Source organism: Lytechinus variegatus, chromosome 14, assembly GCF_018143015.1.
Source record: "Lytechinus variegatus isolate NC3 chromosome 14, Lvar_3.0, whole genome shotgun sequence".
Taxonomy (NCBI): domain Eukaryota; kingdom Metazoa; phylum Echinodermata; class Echinoidea; order Temnopleuroida; family Toxopneustidae; genus Lytechinus; species Lytechinus variegatus.
The window spans coordinates 7,047,844-7,068,999 of record NC_054753.1 but is presented as its reverse complement, the minus strand read 5'-3'; the positions used below and the strand labels follow the sequence as shown (position 1 = coordinate 7,068,999).

The 21,156-nt window shown below is 36.5% G+C and overlaps 1 protein-coding gene across 1 annotated transcript; it reads left to right on the top strand.

Moving 5' to 3' along the window:
* The first annotated feature begins 1,647 nt into the window (after positions 1–1,647).
* LOC121428217 (nucleolin-like) lies at positions 1,648–20,941 on the top strand. Its single transcript, XM_041624828.1, has 9 exons — positions 1,648–1,758; positions 5,624–5,670; positions 8,422–8,557; positions 9,142–9,458; positions 10,537–10,663; positions 12,753–12,907; positions 14,766–14,895; positions 16,301–16,419; positions 18,421–20,941. Exons 2-9 carry the CDS (start codon positions 5,652–5,654, stop codon positions 18,495–18,497), a joined length of 1,080 nt encoding a protein of 359 aa, XP_041480762.1. The 5' UTR covers positions 1,648–1,758; positions 5,624–5,651; the 3' UTR covers positions 18,498–20,941.
* The last annotated feature ends 215 nt before the right edge of the window (positions 20,942–21,156 follow it).

Here is a 21,156-nt window from a genome sequence, read left to right as displayed (position 1 = left end):
CTATCTATCCATCTGTCTGTCTTTCTCTATTTCTCTCTCTCTACCTACCTAACTACAGTATCTATCTGTTAATTTGTCGCTCTTCTCTCTCATTCTTGATCTGACAATTATCTATCTCTCAAATTCTCCAGCTCTCTCTCTCTCTCTCTATCCATCTGTCTTTCTTTATTCTATCTATTTATCTATCTATCTATGAAAGTACAGTATCGGTTAATTTGTCTATCTTCTCTGTTTCTAATTCTTTATCAATCTAACATCTATTTATCTCTCATCTATCTATCTCTCAAATCCTCTATCTATCCATCTGTCTGTCTTTCTATCTATCTATCTATCTATATGTTAATTTATTTGTCTATCTTCTCTGTCTCTCTCATTCTTTATCTTTCTATCTGTCTCTCAAATTCTCTATCTCTCTCCTTCTCTAGCATCTGTCTGTCTTTTTTCTCTCTTTCTCTTTGTCCGTCCATATTTCTATCTATAACATCTCTCTCTATCTATCTATCTATCTATCCTTCTCTCTCTCTCCCCCTCTCCCTCTATATATCGACCTCTCTGTCTCTCCCCCTCTCTCTATTTATCTATCTATCCATCTCTCCCTCTTTCTCTCTCTTTCTATCTATCTTTCCACCCCTCTCTCTCTGTATTTCTATCTATCTATCTGTCTATCTTGTCTCTATTTATTCTATATCTATCTTTCGGCAGCTTCTAAGTGTATCAATCCATCAAACTTCAATTTGTCTTTCCATTATAAGTATCTGTTTATTTTGATTTTGTCTGTCATTCTATTCATTTAGTTAATAATTTATTTTTAGAAAAAAAAAACTATCATAAACAACGCGACTGCAAAAGCATGTTCGGATTTCACTCGATCCTGACTGCCGCTCTCTCTGTACATGAAGTGCCGAGGAACTCTGTGCTCTGATCAGTAACTGTGCAAATTGCATGCGGTGGTGGACTCGCCTGTGTCGCACGCTGCATGCAACCAGCGACGTGTGTAGACTCTTCACTAGTCGCTTTTTGGCTACTTTTCCGGAAAATGCCTTCGCCAGGGTGTAAAACGGAAACGCGCAGCCCGCTCGAGGTGCATTTCGAGGGCGTCTCAGGAGTACAAAAAAATTGTATTCCCTATGTCTCTCAAACGTAAGCAGGGGGCGCTCTATCCAATACCTCGTAGAACTTGATTTAAATTCCGCAGGTGCAAATTTATGTCAAATCGATCGGAACCATATCAACATTATCATTTTTTTTAAAGCGAAAACATTTATAGTAGAGTAAATACTGACATTCAAGGGCCATGTGATAAAGTGAAAGTGACAATAAAGGTGCACACATAGATTAATTCGGTGAAAACATCATAAAGAATTATGTGATAAAGTGAAAGTGACAATAAAGGTGCACACATAGATTAATTCGGTGAAAACATCATAAAGAATTACCCCCGAAAAATATGAATAATTATATACACTTTGCTCAGCAAGGTATTATGGTCACGAAAGTAATAATTTGCTAAAGTTTAGTTCTCTTTACTCTTGACTACTTGACTCTTTACTCTTGACTACACCCTGTTAAGATGGTTGCCATCCGGGCTGCAACTCAGACCCTTTAAATAGCTGGAGACCTGGAGTGAAGGGTTTGCACAGCAGACTACACTGGTGGATCCACCGTCGATTGATTGCATATCGATTTTTTTATGATCACGTGATCTACGTACTCGCGCTATAATTTGCGTCATTGAACTCTGCTTTTTGCATACGCCACGTGAGTATATGATCATGTTTATCCCTATTTTTGCATATTTTACGCCTAAATACAATTACAGAGTTATTGTAAGTTTGAAATAAACATTATTTAAGTTGTTAAAAAATTGTGAAGAGGTAAAATCGATCGCTATTTCGAACATTATACGGTATGTCCAGTTCGACCGACCATCTTTTTGTTGTTGCCATATTTGATATCCTCAGTCCCACGCACAGACTTTACAGTGCTGAGTCGTTAACAGTAACATGTGCATGTGAACGCTTTTTATTTAAACTTTCATAAAAAAACAGACAAGTAACAGGTTTAGTTTCAGTATGATATTTTGCCCGTGATTCTTAAGATTAGGCCTAGAAGGCTAGATCTGCATATAAGGTGAATGTTGGCACTGGCAGGAGTGATCGAGGGTGATCAGGATAAAAATTATTTTTTTACAAATTTTAGCAGACTTGCGCTTGCCCCTGAAAATAAATGCTGAATAAAATAAAAGCCAAACATTGCATTTTTTTTGTTGTTGTGCCTTGTAATTTGTATTAAAGTTGTGGAATATTTAGGCATTGCTGTGTCTTTTGATTGCATCTACTAGTAATAGTAATTAGACTATTAGTAGGCCTAGGCCTAGTCTAGAAAAAAAGTATGTTGGTTCTAAATTGAGCTGAGCATGTTGAGTGAAACTCTAGCCTAGTATTGTAAGAATTAAGATGAAAAGTGTGAACATAGACATGCAACTGGCGTCTTGACTCTCTTGCTTTAAACCAGGGAGCTCCTGGCCTCCCGCCCGAGGAGCGGGCGGGAGCCCAGGCCAGGGGCAGGGGCTTACCGTGTATTTGACCATACTCATGCCTTCATGGGACTAGCTAACCCAGGGAACGCCAGCCTAGCGGGCGGGAGCCCAGGATCTTACATGTAAAGGCATACTCACCTGATAAGCGTGAAGTATGGTCAAAATAATTCTCCGAATAAATAGTTAAAACAGAAATCAAGCACTTACCACGATTATATGGATGATGGTCTAACGAGCGGCAGTTTTTCTGACATCTGGGCACAGACTGGAACCTCAAAAAACGAAAAGTTCTCTCCTACCCCTGTCTCGATCGGCCATTTTTGTTATGAATTGTAACAAAATGGCCGATCGAAACGGGGGTAGGAGACAACTTTTCGTTTTTTGAGGTTCCAGTCTGTGCCCAGATGTCAGAAAAACTGCCACTCGTTAGACCATCATCCATATAAATCGTGGTAAGTGCTTGATTTCTGTTTTAACTATTTATTCGGAGAATTATTTTGACCATACTTCACTCTTGTCAGGTGAGTATGCCAAATTGCACGTAAGATCCTGGGCTCCCGCCCGCGCGGGAGTTCCCTGGGTTAGGGACTAGCATGATTTATGGTCTAAATATTTCTCCAAATTAATCGTGAAAACAGAAATTATGCACGTAGGCCTACCATGATTGTATGGAAGAAGGTCTAATGAGTGGTAGTTTTCCTGACATCTGGGCACAGACTGGAACCTCAAAAAACGAAAAGTTCTAACCCTGTCTCAATCGGCCATTTTTGTTATGAATCGCTCCCTGGGTTAATCTTGCTTGTAATATAAATACTTCTAAAATGGTTGAAGCAGTAGGGGGCACTATGCAGTTTCGCACGGGCTTCTTACCAGCTTAGGCCTACCACCAGCATGACCAGTAGAATTTTGGATCCAAAGTTACTAAACGAGTCTTAATCAAATTTCAATGTCATTAGCATTGTGCCCAACGCTTTTCACCATTTTCTGAAAAATTCAATTTTTGTAGACTTTTGTTTACAAAATATTACATTTCATGTTGAAATCGTTACCTACACATTCTCCCACACAAAATCTGCCTTATACATGTACTGTGAGTGTGACTGTGACTTGTGAGATGAAATCATTGTGCAATTTTTTTGTATGGAAGCTTGTATTTTTTTTTCAGTTTTGTTGTAGGTCTAGATCTAGACTTGTTTTAGTTATGCATGAGAGGGATACATCCATGTATTTTCCTCTCTTTCCTTTTTCACCTACAGGGGGGGGATGGGTGGTTGGGGCACCAGCTCATGACATGTGACCATCAAGCAAAAGGCATGGGGCACCACTTTTTTCTCTTTATACATGGTCGCATTTCATAAGTTGGGTATGCAAAAAGGGTGGCGTATGAACATTTTTCCACACGGTGCCATGGATAAATTGTTGCTACATCACAGCATCTTGACCAAATTTATTGAGTAAGATCTCATTTTAAAGCTAGAACTATAGGCTAAATATATTACTTTGAATTAGATCAATACAATATCAGGAACAAACACTATAGCACATTAAGTTTGAAGTAACAGGGGTGGCGGAGCCGGTGGATGCGGAGCCGGTGGATGCGGTGAATGATAGAATATTAATTAAACTTAATTAACAACATACTATAATATGTAATATAACTGTTATCCTCATATTTCTGGGTGTTTTAAAGCAGGGAACAACTAAATGTCAAAGAAATTTGATAATTTTGAAAATATGCAGCAATGAAATACATGTGTATGTCAGCTCTGATGTGCAACCTAATCAATTAGTAAACTGGAGAAATTTAGTTAATTATCTAATTTGTAATCTTAATTTTTAGTGCAAATGTTGTGTATCATTGCAACAAACATTTCTACCCATGATGTTGTCATTTTGCCAAGCATATAAATACAGTGACAGGTATTTTGGGGGCAAAAATGTGAAATTAAATACTGTTAATTAATTAGTATAATTAATATGCATACAATAATAGATAATCATTCGATTTTTTGTTACAGATTTAATTATTGATGTTTCAAGATTATAACTGTAAAATACTAGGGTGATCCAATGTTGCATTAACTTTTGACACCATTTTATGTGCAGCAGGTCCAATTTGAGAAAAACGCATTTCAAAATTCACATTTACATTCACGTCAATGTAATAATTAGCTGTTAATTGGTCATTTTAAGGAAAAATAAAGGTATTTGAGACTTTAAAAACTTTTTCAATATTTAGAGAATGGTAATAGCTATAACATATCAAAAAATAAAATTTTTGACAATTTTTACCCTGTTCGCGAAATTGGACCACCTTATGACATGCGACCACATGTACCTTTATACTGGATCTACTGAGAAATTCACTTTGTGTCTGCTGTCAAGTTTCCAGGTCTATCTTGCACTGAATGTTGTCTTCCTAGCTTGGATAAATTGCTATCTGTGCTATTTGTGCTTTGCCGTGCCAATGCAGTGACTAAGGCCGTGTTTATGCTTCCACTTTTCAGGCCAGAATCAGCGTTTCCAAACGTGGTTAGTCCAAAACACGGTTGCGTCCATGCTTTCATTTAAATGCTGTTTCAAAACGCCGATCGTAAACTCACAAAAAGGTGCGTTTGTAAACGTGTTTGACCAGAATCAGGCTTTCTGGGGAAGTATAAACAGAACCACGATCGTAAACGTGTTTAAATGACGTCATTTGGAAAATGGGTGGAGGGTTCCACAAGGTGCCGGCCATGGATAAATTGTTGCTACATTGTGTACTACATACAGTGTATACAACACTGCATCATGACCAAATTTGTTGAATAAGAACTCAATTTGAAGTAAGAACTACATCTGTATAATAGGCTCAATATTTTGGCCAACATGTAATTGAAAAAAAAGATCAATATCAGGAACAAAAAAAAAACTTTAGCATATTAAGTTTGAAGTCTCATTAATGTAAGTTATGACTGTCCACTTTTTACCTTTTTATACATGCTCAAATTCAGGTTGATGATTTGTTTCTGTTTTCTAATGGTTTAGAGAGTTGACATTAAATTATGAAGCACTTCATTAATGTTCCCTCTCTTCTCATCACAGATTTGAAACTTATTTTACCTGAGACACTATGGGATCACGAGGCAGAAGTAAGTACATGTATCAATAGCTCTCTTCTTGAACGGCTTTACTTACTGTATTGAATGGCCTGATTAAATCCCTTTGAGTTAAAAGTCAAGTCCACCCCAGAAAAATGTAGATTTGAATTGAGAAAAATCAAACGAGCATTATGCTGAAAATTTCATCCAAATTGGATGAAGATAAGAAAGTTCTGACACTTTAAAGTTTTGATTATTTTCCACAAATCAGTGATATGCACGACTTAGTGACATGCAAATGTCACAGTCAATGATGTCCCTCACTATTTTGTTTTTTATTGTTTGAATTGTACAATATTTCATTTTTTCCAATTTGGAAATAAGGACCTAGTTGATTGAACCATATATATGGTATTAAACAATGCTAATTCCAAGTGTTCAGGCAGGAATTAATCATTGTTTCACAGGTCAACAGGTGGAAAATTGGAATATTTCACATTTCATATAGTAAAGTACAAAAGAAATAGTGATTGGGTGATGTCATCACTCTACTCATTTGCATACCGACAAGGATGTGAACTTTAAGCGAAACTTTGAAATGTCATAACTTTCTTATTTTGCATCCAATTTTGATGAAATTTTCAGTGTTATGCTTGTTTGATTTTTCTTTTTTTATTCAAATCAACTTTTTGTTTGGGTGGTCTTGTCCTTTAAGAGGGGGTGGGGTTGATCTTGTGTAATGGTTGACGAGAGATATATTGAATACTACTTGGATGTTGTTCAAAATATTTGTACTATGAATGGATGAGTAAATTACATGTACATGTAAATATCAAGCTTTATCCTTAGTTTATCTAAAGAGATGAAAAAAAAGTTGGGGCTAAATTGTTATCTTACATGTATATTTTGTATAATCTACCAATTACAGCTCCAATAAAAGACAATACATACGGTAGTATTAAGTTTAAAAAAAATATGAAAGGAGAGAGTATGAGACAACTGGATTCACAGTTGTAGAACTTAGCAAATGGTAGAAGAAAAAAGTGATAGATGACCCCCTCCCTGTTGAGTTAGAGGAATCAAAATACATCCGGAATAAATAGTAACTGTTGTTTTGATTGCGTTGCTAAGTTAGAGCTTGAAATGATTACATGTAGCTCACTTTGATAGTTTTTATACAGGAATGGCAATACATACTGTACTGGAATAGTTAAAGTTTTCTCATTCTTACCATATTCTATTTGAGAACGAAACTGGTACACAGATTACACTATAAAACAGAGGTAATTATACCCATAGAATGTGTTTTGTGCATTGACATTCAACCCAGTACCGTGCAAGAGACCATTTCCTGCCGAATGTCGAACAAGAGGATACATTTAAAATATAATAGTATAAAATAACAATGTATTTTTGCCGGGTGTTTTATGGATTTATTTATAATTTATAACATGTTAGTTGTTTTTGTTCACTCTCAGGCCTGCCAACTACTCCTTTTTAAAAGGAGTTACTCCTTTTTTGGAAATTTTTAATATCCATTATATCATAGGGAAAGAAAATTCCCCTTTTTTTTGTCCATATATTATGTACAGTCATCTATGGGAAATATGCTGTGACTCCTATTTTGTAAATGAATCACTCCTATTTTGTATGTTTACAGGTTGGTAGGCCTGCACTCTAAGTTTAAATAAGCTTAAGCAGCTAAAGAAGTTTTCATTGTGCATTCACATTTTTCCTATATTTATACATGTATGTTAAACCTGACTCTCAGTTGTCAACCTGTGGTCCACCGGTCTTTGAGCCAAGAGGTGACAATTCCCACGATTCGAGTCAAATGACATCATTTTTTATTCATAATAACGGCAGTAAATATATTATAATATACTGGTTATTCTTTGCAAGTGTACTTATGCAACTAAAGGCAAGACTACACAATATTTTAGGGGTAAATCAAGCATTGATACATATTTACCTGAAAAATTGTGATGTGAAATTTGGTCTTGAAGATAATCGTGCCCAATTATTTCGGTAGAGTTATCCCTAACAAGTTAGATGTGTATATCACTGGAAAGGTCTCATTCTAAAGAGTTGAAATATGCATGTTGATTCCCTATAGGGTGTAATGTTGATCTGATTCTTGGATTTACTGGGAAGTATATTTTTTCACAGTTTTCCACATATTTTGACCTTGAACTTTTTGTGACATTATCCTATGCCTTTTCTGATTGCATTTTTGAATTCCTCAGACAATTTCCTTTCAGAATATATATACTTTTATGGGAATAGGATGTCAAACATAAGAAAAAAATACAATTGTATAAAATCATGCAATTTTGGAGGAAAATTTGAATTGTAACGTAAATGGGCCCAACTCAAAACGCATGGCCATTTGTACTTGCCAGTGTTTAGGATAATGAGAAACTATGGCCCGTATTCTGAAGCCAGCTTTAACTTCGACCATGGTCTAACTCTGTGCATAAATTATAGGGAGCAAAAAATCATGTTTATAATCGTTTATTTCTTACATGTATGTTAACTTTTTTGTTTCCTTTTGCTTTTGTAATGAAGAAAAATACATGTAGTTATCATTCCCAGAAGATTATGAACAATATGGGTGTCGTATTACATGTAGTTAATAAATTGAATGTTGTCTGTAAGGGATTCGTGCACCTTATGGCTCTCCATACATGTAGTTAAACCAGAGCTTTAAACCAGGGTTTGACTTAACCACGAGCTCAGAATGTGGACCTACAGTATGTGTGGAGTTGTAAATCAATGCATGGTGTGTTTGTACCTTAACAGGAAGGAGCGAAAGCGAAGATGACAGGACCTTGTTTGCCAAGGGTCTCTGTTACAACACCACAGAAGAGACCCTGGTGGAGACCTTTGGGGCGATATCTGCCAGGATACCTGTGAACAACCAGGGTAGATCCAAAGGGTAAGAAACAGTAGAGGACAGATCGGGGGGTTGGGGGGAGGACCCCACAATAGTTTTCATGACCAAGAAAAGGGGAAGAAAAGGAAACGAAAGAAATCAGGGCTGTGAGACTCAAGCTTTTCGGCTGATTTTAACTATTTTTGTTCTTATTTTTAGCTAATTTCAATTTCATTTTTTTCATCCCTTTATATTTTTTGATCACCCACATCGGACAAAAGGAAATACAGTGCAATATAAAATTATCTTCCAACCAATATGTCAAAATCTATCACAAAATTAGATTTGTGTGTTAACCCTAAATAGGACTGGGGGCCATGATGCCTGGGAATAATGCAATTCATTTATTCTCTTTCAATCATTTATTACAATGATAGAACATTTTGTATTTTACCACAAATCAATTTGCAAAATATAATGCTCCATGGATCAGGGATGTACGCTGTACATGTATTGTCATTCAGGCATTGGCCAAGCTTAAATTAATCCTGAAAAGATTTAAATTTTAAATTAAAAACCATGACTGATGTGGACGATTGTCAAAACATTCAAGCATTCATTTCTGATCCATGATGTTTTATGAACAGATTTGCTTACATCGAGTTTGAGGATGAGGATAAGGCGGAGGACGCCCTGCAACAGCACTCCGGCATCGAGATCGATGGCTGGACTCTCGTCCTGGACTACGTTGGACGCAAGAGGAAGAACTTTGACGATTCTGCCGATGGTGGCGGATCTAGGAGACGCGATGGAGGAAGGCGAGATCGAGACGGTGGCAGACGGGATGGCGGACGGGATGGCGGACGTGATGGCGGCCGTCGCTATGGAGGAGGTAGCTATGGGTTCCAGTCTGGGGGACGTGACTATGATTCGAGGCCGCCACGAGGAGGTGGCCGTGGATCCGGTGAGTAATCATGCACCTGTTTAGTTTGGGTAATCCAACAGATGGCCATTTTGACATTTCCATATCATTGCTTTCACTGTTACGCTTCTTCAATTTTTCTCTAGTCAACTTCACTTCTTATTTGGGGGGACTTTACCTTTAATTTTGCAATCACTTGTCAACATGGGAGTGAAACTCGAAAAGTTGATTCATGCAATCAGGTTTCCAACAACCAGCAAACGAATACTAGTACCACTTTTTACACTAATTAGATGTTCATCAGAGATAATGAGACATTTCTTTACCAAAAGCACATGGCAATAATCTTTAATATTTGACAATATGGGTTGTGCATCATTTAGCTTTGGTGATGTGCATGTCAAAAGTGCTCTACTGGGATACTCGACTGAGTGAGCTCGCTCATGATATGTGACCACTGGACCAGGTGTGTCAAGATAGTAGGTCAACTCTTCTTTTTTTTCCTTTGATAATCAAGGAATCGCGATAGACCAGTTTGTAGTTACTTCATGGACAATTTTGGTCAAATTACCTCTCATTTCTTTCATTATGAAAGGCAAATTTCTAAGCAAGATATTACGTAAGCTTGCCTTACATAGCAGGATGAAGAAATTGAATAGACCTGGTGACTAGAATAGCACACCAATGAACACTTTATGAAGGTATTTGTTGCATTCCTTCTTTGAACGCATATCATAGCATGTTGCACAAAGTTTGGCAAACCGTGAAATACCAGTCGTTCGTGGACACATTGTTCTTGTGGATGTAAAGGAAAACCACTATTCAGAAGAATATATGAATAATCAAGACATCAAAGTTGGTGCTTATCTCATTAGATTTTAAAACATCATGTCACTTTAGTACAAATGACCTTCCTCTGATCATGCGTAGAATCTTTTGATCATGCGCAGAAAGGAACTACGAACTGGCTTATTGTATGAACTAATCGATTGTTTAACCTGGCCAACAATCAAACGGCCAAGGGGTATTCATCCCAGACCTAATCACTTGCAAACAATTGTGTGGCATTACCTTGATCAATCAATGTTTATATTTTAAATGTGTTAATTTCCATGTACAGACTCCCAGAACAGGACGGTCTATGTGAAAAACATCGCACCTGACTCTGATGAGAATTCTCTCATGGACCTTCTGGGATGTTCCTCTGTTAGGATTCCTAGGTTCAGGGACTCTGATGAAATCAAAGGGTACGTATCACAGAGCTGCCGAGTAGTACGGTTTTTCAGTAGTTCGTACTGAAAAATGAGAAGAATACTGATCGCTTCATGTAAAGTACTGATTTCTCAAGTTTCAGTTTTATGTGTTGTCCTATGGCATTTTTTTTAAAATAGTGATTTCCTTGCCAAAATACAGATTTTCGGCTGTAAAGATACTGAAATGTTCTTGTTCCGGTTGGCAGTTTTGGTATAAACATCAGTTTTGTCTAACCAGAACGATGTTCGGCAGAGACGTAATTGTTTTTCTGTTAGTCTGTTGTCCGGTACAAAAGTTTTTCTTTATATTTATCTAGCTCTCATTTATTTCTGCGTCAGTTGTGTTCACATTTGGTAAAAATAATCCTTGGGTAATCCTGCATGTGTGTTAATGAGGATGATGGGGTCAAAGGTCGTATACATGTACATGTAGGTGTCAAAAGATCACATTGCCTATTTTGTTGATCACAAAATCAGGCGAGAATCACCTTGTTCATGTGAGAATTTTCCTCAAGATGAAGTGATTTTCTTGGTTACACATCGCAATTTGCTTCACATTTAGACTGCCATGCCGAAAGTCTGTACAGAACATAAAATGGTCAAGAACTTCTCCCCAATATCCAGAATTTTAATAAAATTTGGCATTAGAAAAATGCAAACCTGTTGGCTTCTGGTAATTTGGTAGGCTGCCTTACAGATTTCTTCAGGCTAACAAATCGTCGCACTCACCACGAACCGTCCTCGTGGAATAGATACAGTGCGCTATTGCGCCTTGCGATTTGCGATTTCACCACGAACCGTCCTCTCTGTTACGATGCCTACTATGGCGTAAATAATTCACTTCAAGAAAATATAAAGATACGGGATGAAACTTTGGAACCTAAACTATCGAACGAAGACACTGGCAAATAATTTGCTTTTCTTGTAGGTGCACTTATTGCTGGTTTTAAAAAAGCTTTTCTTTAAATGCGTTTTCTGCGAAACTAACTTTCGTATCGAAGTGCGCAGAGAGGACGGTTTGGGCAACGAAATGTTACAGCAGATAGCATTTTGTCAACTTATTTTGCTGTTTGACAAGTTGCAGGTAATATTGGAGTGCATTAAACACCTAACATAGTGTATATGTGAACTCTATGAACACTATTATCGTTGTTATCAGTTTGTCTCACCTGCATAGCAGAGTGAGACTATAGGCGCTGCTTTTCCGACGGCGACGGTTGCATGCCTGCGTCAACACCAAATCTTGACCAAAGGTTAAGTTTTTTAAATGACATCATAACTTAAAAAAGTATATGGACCTAGTTCATGAAACTTGGACATAAGGTTAATCAAGTATTACTAAACATCCTGCCTGAGTTTCATGTCACATGACCAAGGCCAAAGGTCATTTAGGGTCAATGAACTTAAACCATGTTGGGGAATCAACATCAAAATCTTAACCTAAGGTTAAGTTTTTGAAATGTCATCATAACTTAGAAAATATATGGACCTAGTTCCTGAAACTTGGACATGAGGTTAATCATGTATCACTGAACATCCTGCCTGAGTTTCACGTCACATGATTAAGGTCAAAGTTCATTTAGGGTCAATGAACTTTGGCCGAAATTGGGGTATCTGTTGAATTACCATCATAACTTTGAAAGTATGTTGGTCTAGTTCATAAAACTTGGACATAAGAGTTATCAAGTATCACTGAACATCCTGTGCGCATTTTAGGTCACATGATCAAGATCAAAGGTCAATGAACTTTGGCCGATTGGGGGGTATCTGTTGAATTACCATCATAACTTTGAAAGTTTTTGGATCTGATTCATGAAACTTGGACATGATAGTAATCAAGTGTCACTGAACATCTTGTGTGAGTTTCAGGTCACATGATCAAGGTCAAAGGTCATGTGAGGTCAATGAACTTTGTCCACGTTGGGGGATATTTGTTGAATTCCCATCATATCTCTGTAAGTGTATTGGTCTGGTTCATAAAACATGAAAATAAGAGTAACCAAGTATCACTGAACATCTTGATTATTATTGTTATTGTGATTACATGTCAATTCATTATCCTTCTTATCAATTTTTATTCCAGCTTTGCCTATGCGGACTTTGAGGACCATGCTTCAGCCCAGTCTGCTATTGACACTCTGAATGGAGAAGAGGGATTGTTCCTGGAGTTTGCCAGGGAGCGAGGAGGTGGCGGTGGTGGTGCTGGCGGTGGTGCCAGCGGCGGTAGGGATCGCTCAGGTAATAAAGCTCAGCTTTTGTGATGCAACTTCAAGATAATCTCTTATTTTTTAAAATTGATAAAACATCTACTTTTGGTACTTATTCAGGGAATTATGTTTGCTTACCAACTTTGATTAGCTTTTTGGGGTCAACAGAAAAGTCCTCAAATACGTCATATACAGACTTATCAATTATGTAAAGAAAAAATAATCTGCTCCAAAATGTCTTTTTGTGGAGCAATGTGAGAGGAAATTTATTCCATGTATGATCTTGATCGTTTAAAAAACAAACATTAATATCCAAATTCTTGAAAAACATTGGCTGATATAGAAAGCTATTAATGGAAGTGTACTAGCAGTCATCTTTGAAGATCAATAATATTTGAATTTTTGTTATGGGTATGAACATTTGTAAATATATATGAGAAGTTAGTACAATATTGTTAAAGTAAATCACGTTATTTCGTTAGTGATTAATTTTCAATTTTTGGTCATGAAACATAATGTTAAAGAGTAATAGAAACGGAACATGTACATGTATGTGCTTTATTGGAATTAAAAACGGCATGATGATAGCGAAGCCTTGAATGTGTGTCTTACACAGAAACCACAAACAGTATTCCCACTATATATAATTGTTTGGCATCACCCTTGTGTGGGAGGTGAAAACCTGAATCACTATGACTAGGGACAGTGATTTTCCGCGATTGCGGAAAACGGAGAGAATTCACGGAAAGGGTCTTTTGAAACGGAAAGTGGCATTTCAAACTGAAAATCACGGAAAATGTATTTTCCCTCAAAATACACAGAATAGCAACAGAAATTACTCCAAAATCACAACAAAGTGAGAATACTAAATGGCCACAAAACCCCAGAAACACGATTGGACTTCGCTACAATCATAATTTACACATCGTGACTGCAATCGACATCAGCACACACGATAGTACCCCGCGCCCATACCCGGCCGGCCGGGTTGGGCTTCACATGCACTCATATCGTTCCAACATCAGGGTCGTGTGTTGCTGCCCTCTACGTTCGAAGATGTAACAGCACGATATCATGGTCTTAAAATCCAAGTTGGGGGATAGGCTAAAGTCGTTGACTGATGATAACGATGTCCAAAAAACCTAAAATTATCGATGAAATTTCATTTCGCCTTAAAAAAATGCTAATAATGTGAAAGGTGTGGATGTATGCATGCTAAATGTGCTTGTAAAATTAAAAAAGGCAATTTTTTAAAACGGAAGATCACTGTCCCTATATGACCCACAGGTCTCTCCTCCCAATATACATTTAATTGATTTGGGAGTGCAGGTGGACCACTACACTGGGTTTCTCCTTATTATACAAAGTGCAGTTGGTTCTTAACGTGCAGAGGTGGTGACTCTCCTCTACACGAAGGAGCCTCCATTGAACCTATCCAAGAGGGATTTATTTATTTATTTTATTTCCAGGCAAAAGACATCAAGAATAAGTACAAGAAGAAGAAATTACCACCGACTAGTGCCTGAGGATGACTAAAAGAAAAACTAGTTTCTGTTATGAAGCTCTCCTCACTAGTCGGGGTTTAGAAATATACAAAAATAAAATCGGTATAAAATGACAATATATGTTTAGAAACATTACTTATTAAAACAAAAACCTAACAAAGGGATGGAGTGTTTTCCGCTGTTACGTAGCCTGCATCTGTGGAACAGGGGAGAGAAGTACCCACGCAACGCAGAATGAAGACCTTTAGTTCGACAGGCTGATGCTTAACCGACAGAGCCAGTTATGCTCTATTTGTTTTCAAAGAGAAGAAGATCGAGTGAGTGCATATAATGTGAATAATGATAGGCTTGATTTTTCATTCCATTTTGTTTTTCCATCATCAGATAACCTATCTGAGAGGACCCTCTACATCAAGGGAATCTCCCTGGATACCGATGAGGATTCGCTTGCCGATCTTCTTCAGTGCTCGGAGGTCAGAATTCCCCGTGACAGGGACACGGACGAAAACAAGGGGTAAGTTCCGTTTTGCATTTCTATTATAGGGCAATGAAACCTTTGGAATAAGTAGGCTTGTCTCGAAACAGAAAAATCAAAGAATAAGAACAATGAAAGTTTGAGAAAAATCGGACAAATAATGAGAAAGTTATGAGCATTTGAATATTGTTATCACTAATGCTATGGAGATCCTCTTATTGGCAATGCGACAAGGATGTGTGATGTCAACATGTGAACAACTTTCCCTTTGATGGACTATAAAATACCCTTAAAATGTCTGCGTTTTCTTGTGGTGCTACACTTTATCCATGATGTATTCTTTAAATATCTGTATTGCATGCTCTCCTATAGAAAGGACACATGATCTATTGATAGATGTGATATAATAGGCTAATTAAGTGAAATATATACTAAAGTAATGGGAAGAGTTGTTCACAAGTGACATCAGCATGTGAAAACTTTCCCTTTGATGTACTATAAAATATCCTCATAATGCCTCTTTCTGCTTTTTTTGTGGTGATACAAACACTTTATCCATGATGTATTCTTTAAAAATCTGTATTGCATACCCTCTTATAGAAAGAACACATGATCTACTGATAGATGTGATAAAAGAGGCAATTTAAGTGAAATATGTACTAAAGTAATGGGGAGTGTTGTTCACAAGTGACATCGAGGATCTCCATAGCATTAGTGATCGCAATATTCAAATGCTCATAAGTTTCTCAATATTTGTCCAATTTTTCTCAAACTTTCGTTGATCTGTTTCTTTGATTTTTCTGTTTTCTCACAAGCTATCTTGTTCCAAAGGTTTCATTCTCCTTTATCCCTTGAATTCCTCGTGGGGTTCTGTGATAATTGTGTAACCTGGAAAGCTGGTGCTGCGTTGTTTCATGAATTTCTGTTTTAAATCTTGCTCAACTTTTTAGACCAAATATGCGACATATTTTAGGGGTCATCTTATTGGATACCATCCAAAGTTATTTTTAGATCATTACTACAACCGGTAGGTGTTTCATGAAGCTGTTCGTAAAGTTACGAGCGACTTAATGCACGACTGGAACATAACTCAATGACATAGGGATATCAGATGGCACAAGAAAGGATCACCAGTCGTGCGTAAAGTCATTAGTATCTTACGAACAGCTTTATGAAACACCCACCAGGTTGGCTTTTCATGAAGCTGTTTGTAAAAAAAATAACCATGTGGCTTTTCATTCGTAAAAAAATAACCATGACCTTAGGTAAGACTGGAACATGTTCATAGGATTTATTTCAACTACATAGGGATAAATTAAGCTCGATAATTGGTCACCAGTTGTGCATAAATTCGTTTGTAACCAATAAGCAGTTTCATGAAATGCCAAATGTTTTTGTACAATTTGTGATTGATTTTAAGCATATTAATACCTCTTCTCATCAGGTTTGCGTATGCTGACTTCAAAGACAGGGCATCGGCCCAGAAAGCCATCGACAATGTGGATGGAACGGATGGTTTGATGCTGGAGTTTGCTCGTGAGAGGGGCGGAGGACGTGGTGGACGTGAGTTTCTTTCCTATACACCTTAATCAAGGCCATGAGATATTAACTCTAACATGCATGTCAGACCCATAATCGCTCCAGAATATGATTTTGTGTACAAAGTCAATCAGGGCCCCGTCTTACAAAGAGTTACGATTGACTGCCAGCAACGTCAACATCTATTATGTTCAAAATATTTTCTAGCTATGAATGTATATTCATGCGTTCATTGTTTTCATGAGAATTCACTGCACTTCTCTTTGCATACAGAGGACATTGTGCAAGATTTTCACAGAAAATAATTATGACACTGATATATTTCCATAGAGTTACGATGAATCGGATCACTCATAACTCTTTGTAAGATGGGGCCCAGGTTTCCCACAGTCATGGAAAAACATAGAAAATCCTGGAAAAATTTGTGGTCATGACAAGTCGGGGAATATGGAAAATTTGTGAAAAGTCATGGAATCGCATTTACCCCTTGGCTATGGCAACTTTCCAGTTTGTTGTGTCTCGCAACTCTCATACTCTGCTATTATAATTGATGTTCATGATTTCAATTTTTCCAAGTTTTGTGACATTTCAAATTCTACATGACTCCCGGATGTCATGGGAAGTCTTGGAAAGCAGCAATCTAGTCATGAAAATGGCATGGAATTCTGTTTCAAATTTTTGTAGGAACCCTGTCAATGTAAATGGAGTTTTCTCACCTTGTTCATGAAGATATGATTATTTTTACTTTCATGCGCTGAAATTGATTGATTTTAGCCTAACTATGCTTCAAAAATTTTCTGCTATAAATTTGGTGTAAAAAAACAAAGAAAAACAAAAATCGAGAAAATAAAATTTCAGGTTTTCAGAACTGGAAAAGACCAATTTTTTTTTTCAAATGGGATATCAATGTCCCTATTTAGATCACCATGTACTAAATTGTGTTTGGACCAAGTGAATATTAGACTAAATATTTATAGCCTAACTGGATATTAGACAAATTGATTATAGTAGGAGTGGGCTATACATGGGTCAAAAATACTTTTTTTGTAATTTCAATATGGGAACAGTTTTTTTCTATTCCTTGTAATGTATCTCAACATGAAATGACAATATTTTTTGTCATGGGTCCAAGAAAAAAGTGTGCCTGGCCAAAATCCAAAATGGCCGCCAAACCACCCAAAATCACAGTTTTGGCCACAACTTCTTTATTTGGTGGTCTTTTTCTTTGGTCAATGCATGGAAATATGCAGTGTAGTATGTACAGTAACAGTACATTGTATACTGTATTGCCCCTATGGATAATCAACATTTTTTTATTTAATAAGATATATTTCACAAATATCCGTAAAACCCATAGTAGAGGAATTAATGCAATATAGCTCTATGAAGCTGCTTGCTATTGTTGACCTCGTACCATCTAATATCCAAGAACTCCAGGACGATAAAACCTACATTTGGCTGAAAAAGGCTATAAAAATTGGAAAATTTAGGTATAATTACCTTTTAACTCTACAAATAATGGTTTAAAAGTGCTAATTATAGGAAAAACAAATTGCCTGCCCCCTAAAACATATGAATAGACACCAAAACCAGAGAAAAAGACCACCAAATAAAGAAGTTGTGGCCAAAACTGTGATTTTGGGGGGTTTTGGCAGCCATTTTGGATTTAGGCCCGGCACACTTTTTTCTCGGACCCATGACAAAAAATATTGTCATTTCATGTTGAGATAAGGTAAAAGGAACACAAAAAACTGTTTCCACAGTAAAACCAAAAATCACCCATTTATAGCCCACTCCTAATTATAGATTAACAGAAAATTAGACAAAATGGTAAAGGAGCTAAATGGCTACTAGTTGAGATGGTTGATAGACAAACCACCTGTGAATGAACTGGTTGGTGACGATGTAGGATTAGAGCATGTGAGATTGGATCAAACGGAAAGTGGAGAAAGCAGTCGTAGATTCATTGGCAATTTACCCCTTACGATATGTGAAAATGTTTTTTTTTTATATTTGTGACTACAGGTCGTGGAGGCTACCGCGGACGTCGTGGGGGCGGCGGCTATCGCGACAATCGCAGCGGGGGATACAATGGCTACTGATTGGATGGCCATTGAGGCTGGTGGACATTATGCAGATTATAAAGAGGAGCAAGTCATTTCACTGAAAACCAACATGCAGACAGAAGAAGGGTCATATATACATACACAACGCAGAAATTGAAGCATTAAAATTCGTGGCAAAAATGAGTAAGCTAGGAGCCACACGGTATAGTAAAGAACTGTTTGCCTGGTAAGTGAGCAAAAAAGAAGCAACAAAAATAAATCGAGCGCCGAGCTCAGAATTTTCTCCATCGAAATCGTTTGAATTGAAATTTTTCGTGCATTTCGGGCAGTTTTAGAACCAGGCCCAGAGTTTAAGGATTTATCGGAATTCCCAAGAAGGGTTCCTGTCGGGGGCGTCGCATTTAGTGCCTATCATCGTGGCGAGGGCAGAAAAAAAAGCAGCAAATCAGATAAAAGTAGAATCTATCGTCTACTTGTGGCTATTAAATGACCAAGCAAATTTGCTATGGTTAGGAAAATGGAGTGAATCATACACTCAGAGATTTTTTTTAAAAGAGAAAAAAAATATGTTAATCTAGAGTGCATTGGACACTTGACTGTTTTAAAAGGGAGGCAATTTAAACTTGGAAATTAAGATGTGTAGCAGCGCCAGTACGGTGATAAATTTGGATCTTTACATACAAGAATGACGGAGATGAATCTTATCTGTTGGTTTTTATGCAGAATCCAAATTGAATAATTCACCTAATTTACCATTCTGAGATTTCAAATAATAATCTGATGAATAATTTTCAAACTATCAATATATTGACATAGAATTAATGTCATTTGGGTATTTAAAGGGTTAATTTCATATCTGCATGCACTTCTTAATTACCCATGTATAATTGTGGTTCTGATTCAGTCTAAGGTTCCTGTAGAATCTTGAAATGAATTTTTAAGTTTTGTCAATTTTTCTTTCCTCCAAGTGAAGACGGGGGGTGCGAATATTTTTGTTTGAATCATTCTTATTTTATACAAATTATATCCATGATGTTGATTTTATCAAGTGATTAATTACAGATATGAATTAAAAAAAATGAGTGCCATGCATGGGGATATAAAAGAAACAAGAGACCAAAAACCTTAAGTTTTATGTCAAAATCAAGATTTGTTTTATTCTGAGGAATTTTTCCCCCCAAATTGTTTTTAGAGTAATGGAATTTGATTTTACCACTTTTAGAATGGTATTTGGGTCAGTATATATTTTACTTTGCGGTGTTTTATCCTTTCTCTGAATTTTAATGAAAGATTTCCATATGCTGCATTGGTTATGGGATATAGGGACATTTTGCATTTGGATATAGATGGTTATAGTACTTGGTTCTATCTCAAATGTAAGTGTACTTCTGATTACAGATCGTCCACAAATGTTTTGTTAGCTTATTTGACATTTTTTAAACGTTATCCATTCTTTTTAAACTAAATTTGAATGAAGGATGATGTAAGTAAACATTGAAATGTTTATATTGATTTAATATTGTATGCAATATTGTTTACAACCACTAGGAAACAAGGTGTACCGTGGTGCGGGGGACCATGGAAGTAAAAACAAAAATATATTTCAGAGAGTTGGAAAAACAAAATAAAGAATATACTCACTCCTTCATGAGGGTCAATATAAGGAATGGTAGATATCAGTTTTCACAGCTGAACATAGTAAAAGATCAATATGCTATAGAGTTGGAGATTTGATTTTGCACCAGTCCGCCCATGTCAAACTTTTTGATATGTAAATATTAATCATGAGTATGTAAGATGTAGTTTACAGTAAGTGTTTCTTTGGAGTAAGAGTACTTTTTTAGATGGTTTTCTTTTTTGATGTTGTTGCAAATACAATTAGGGAGCGTTTTTTAAAGACCAGGCTTGTCAATGAGGTTTGGATATGTGTAGAAATAGAACGAGTTCAGTTTGTCTGTGTGGATCGGAAGCTGTCCTACAGCTAGTTTTATCATTCAGTTATATATAAATATTCCATTTTTACCTCAAACTATGTAGCATACCCACCAGATTCATTTTTGAAAAAGAAGAATTAATGTTCAGTAAGTGCACAAATCATGTGCTCACTGGTAATAACAAATGATTCATGTTTAACTCGTTGTTTTCATCAACCAAGAAGTTCAATTTAAAAGTTACAAATCGTTTACGACTAGAGGCGTATTGAGAGACTAATGTTGATGTGAGAAGAATATAAACGGACACAAATATCTTATTCTTACATGTAATTTCTGGAAAATGTGTTGATTTTTTATTCTAATTAATTTATTCCTCTTTTTAATATTCAATTGTGTGCAAGTTGTAGTCGTAGATTCGTCATTTCTACCACGTCGGTTAAAAGTCAAGTAATGTATTTTGCTACATTCGTGTATTGAAAATCATGAATTTGAATTCTTTATTACACTATTTTGATGGCAATTGAATTAAATTGAAAGTAATGTTTATTTACATGTGTACGTAATCTCTTTGTTTTGTTTCACTTAAATAGTTTTTGGAAATTTCACGAAGTAACCATTTTTTTCCAACCACCATTTTCTCAATTTTATTTCACTTTACAACAATTCCAACGTAGTATGAGAGAATTACAACTTCTGTAACGAAATAGAAAAGAGAAAAATGATTTGTAGAATGTCCAACATATAGAAGTTGGACATTGGGC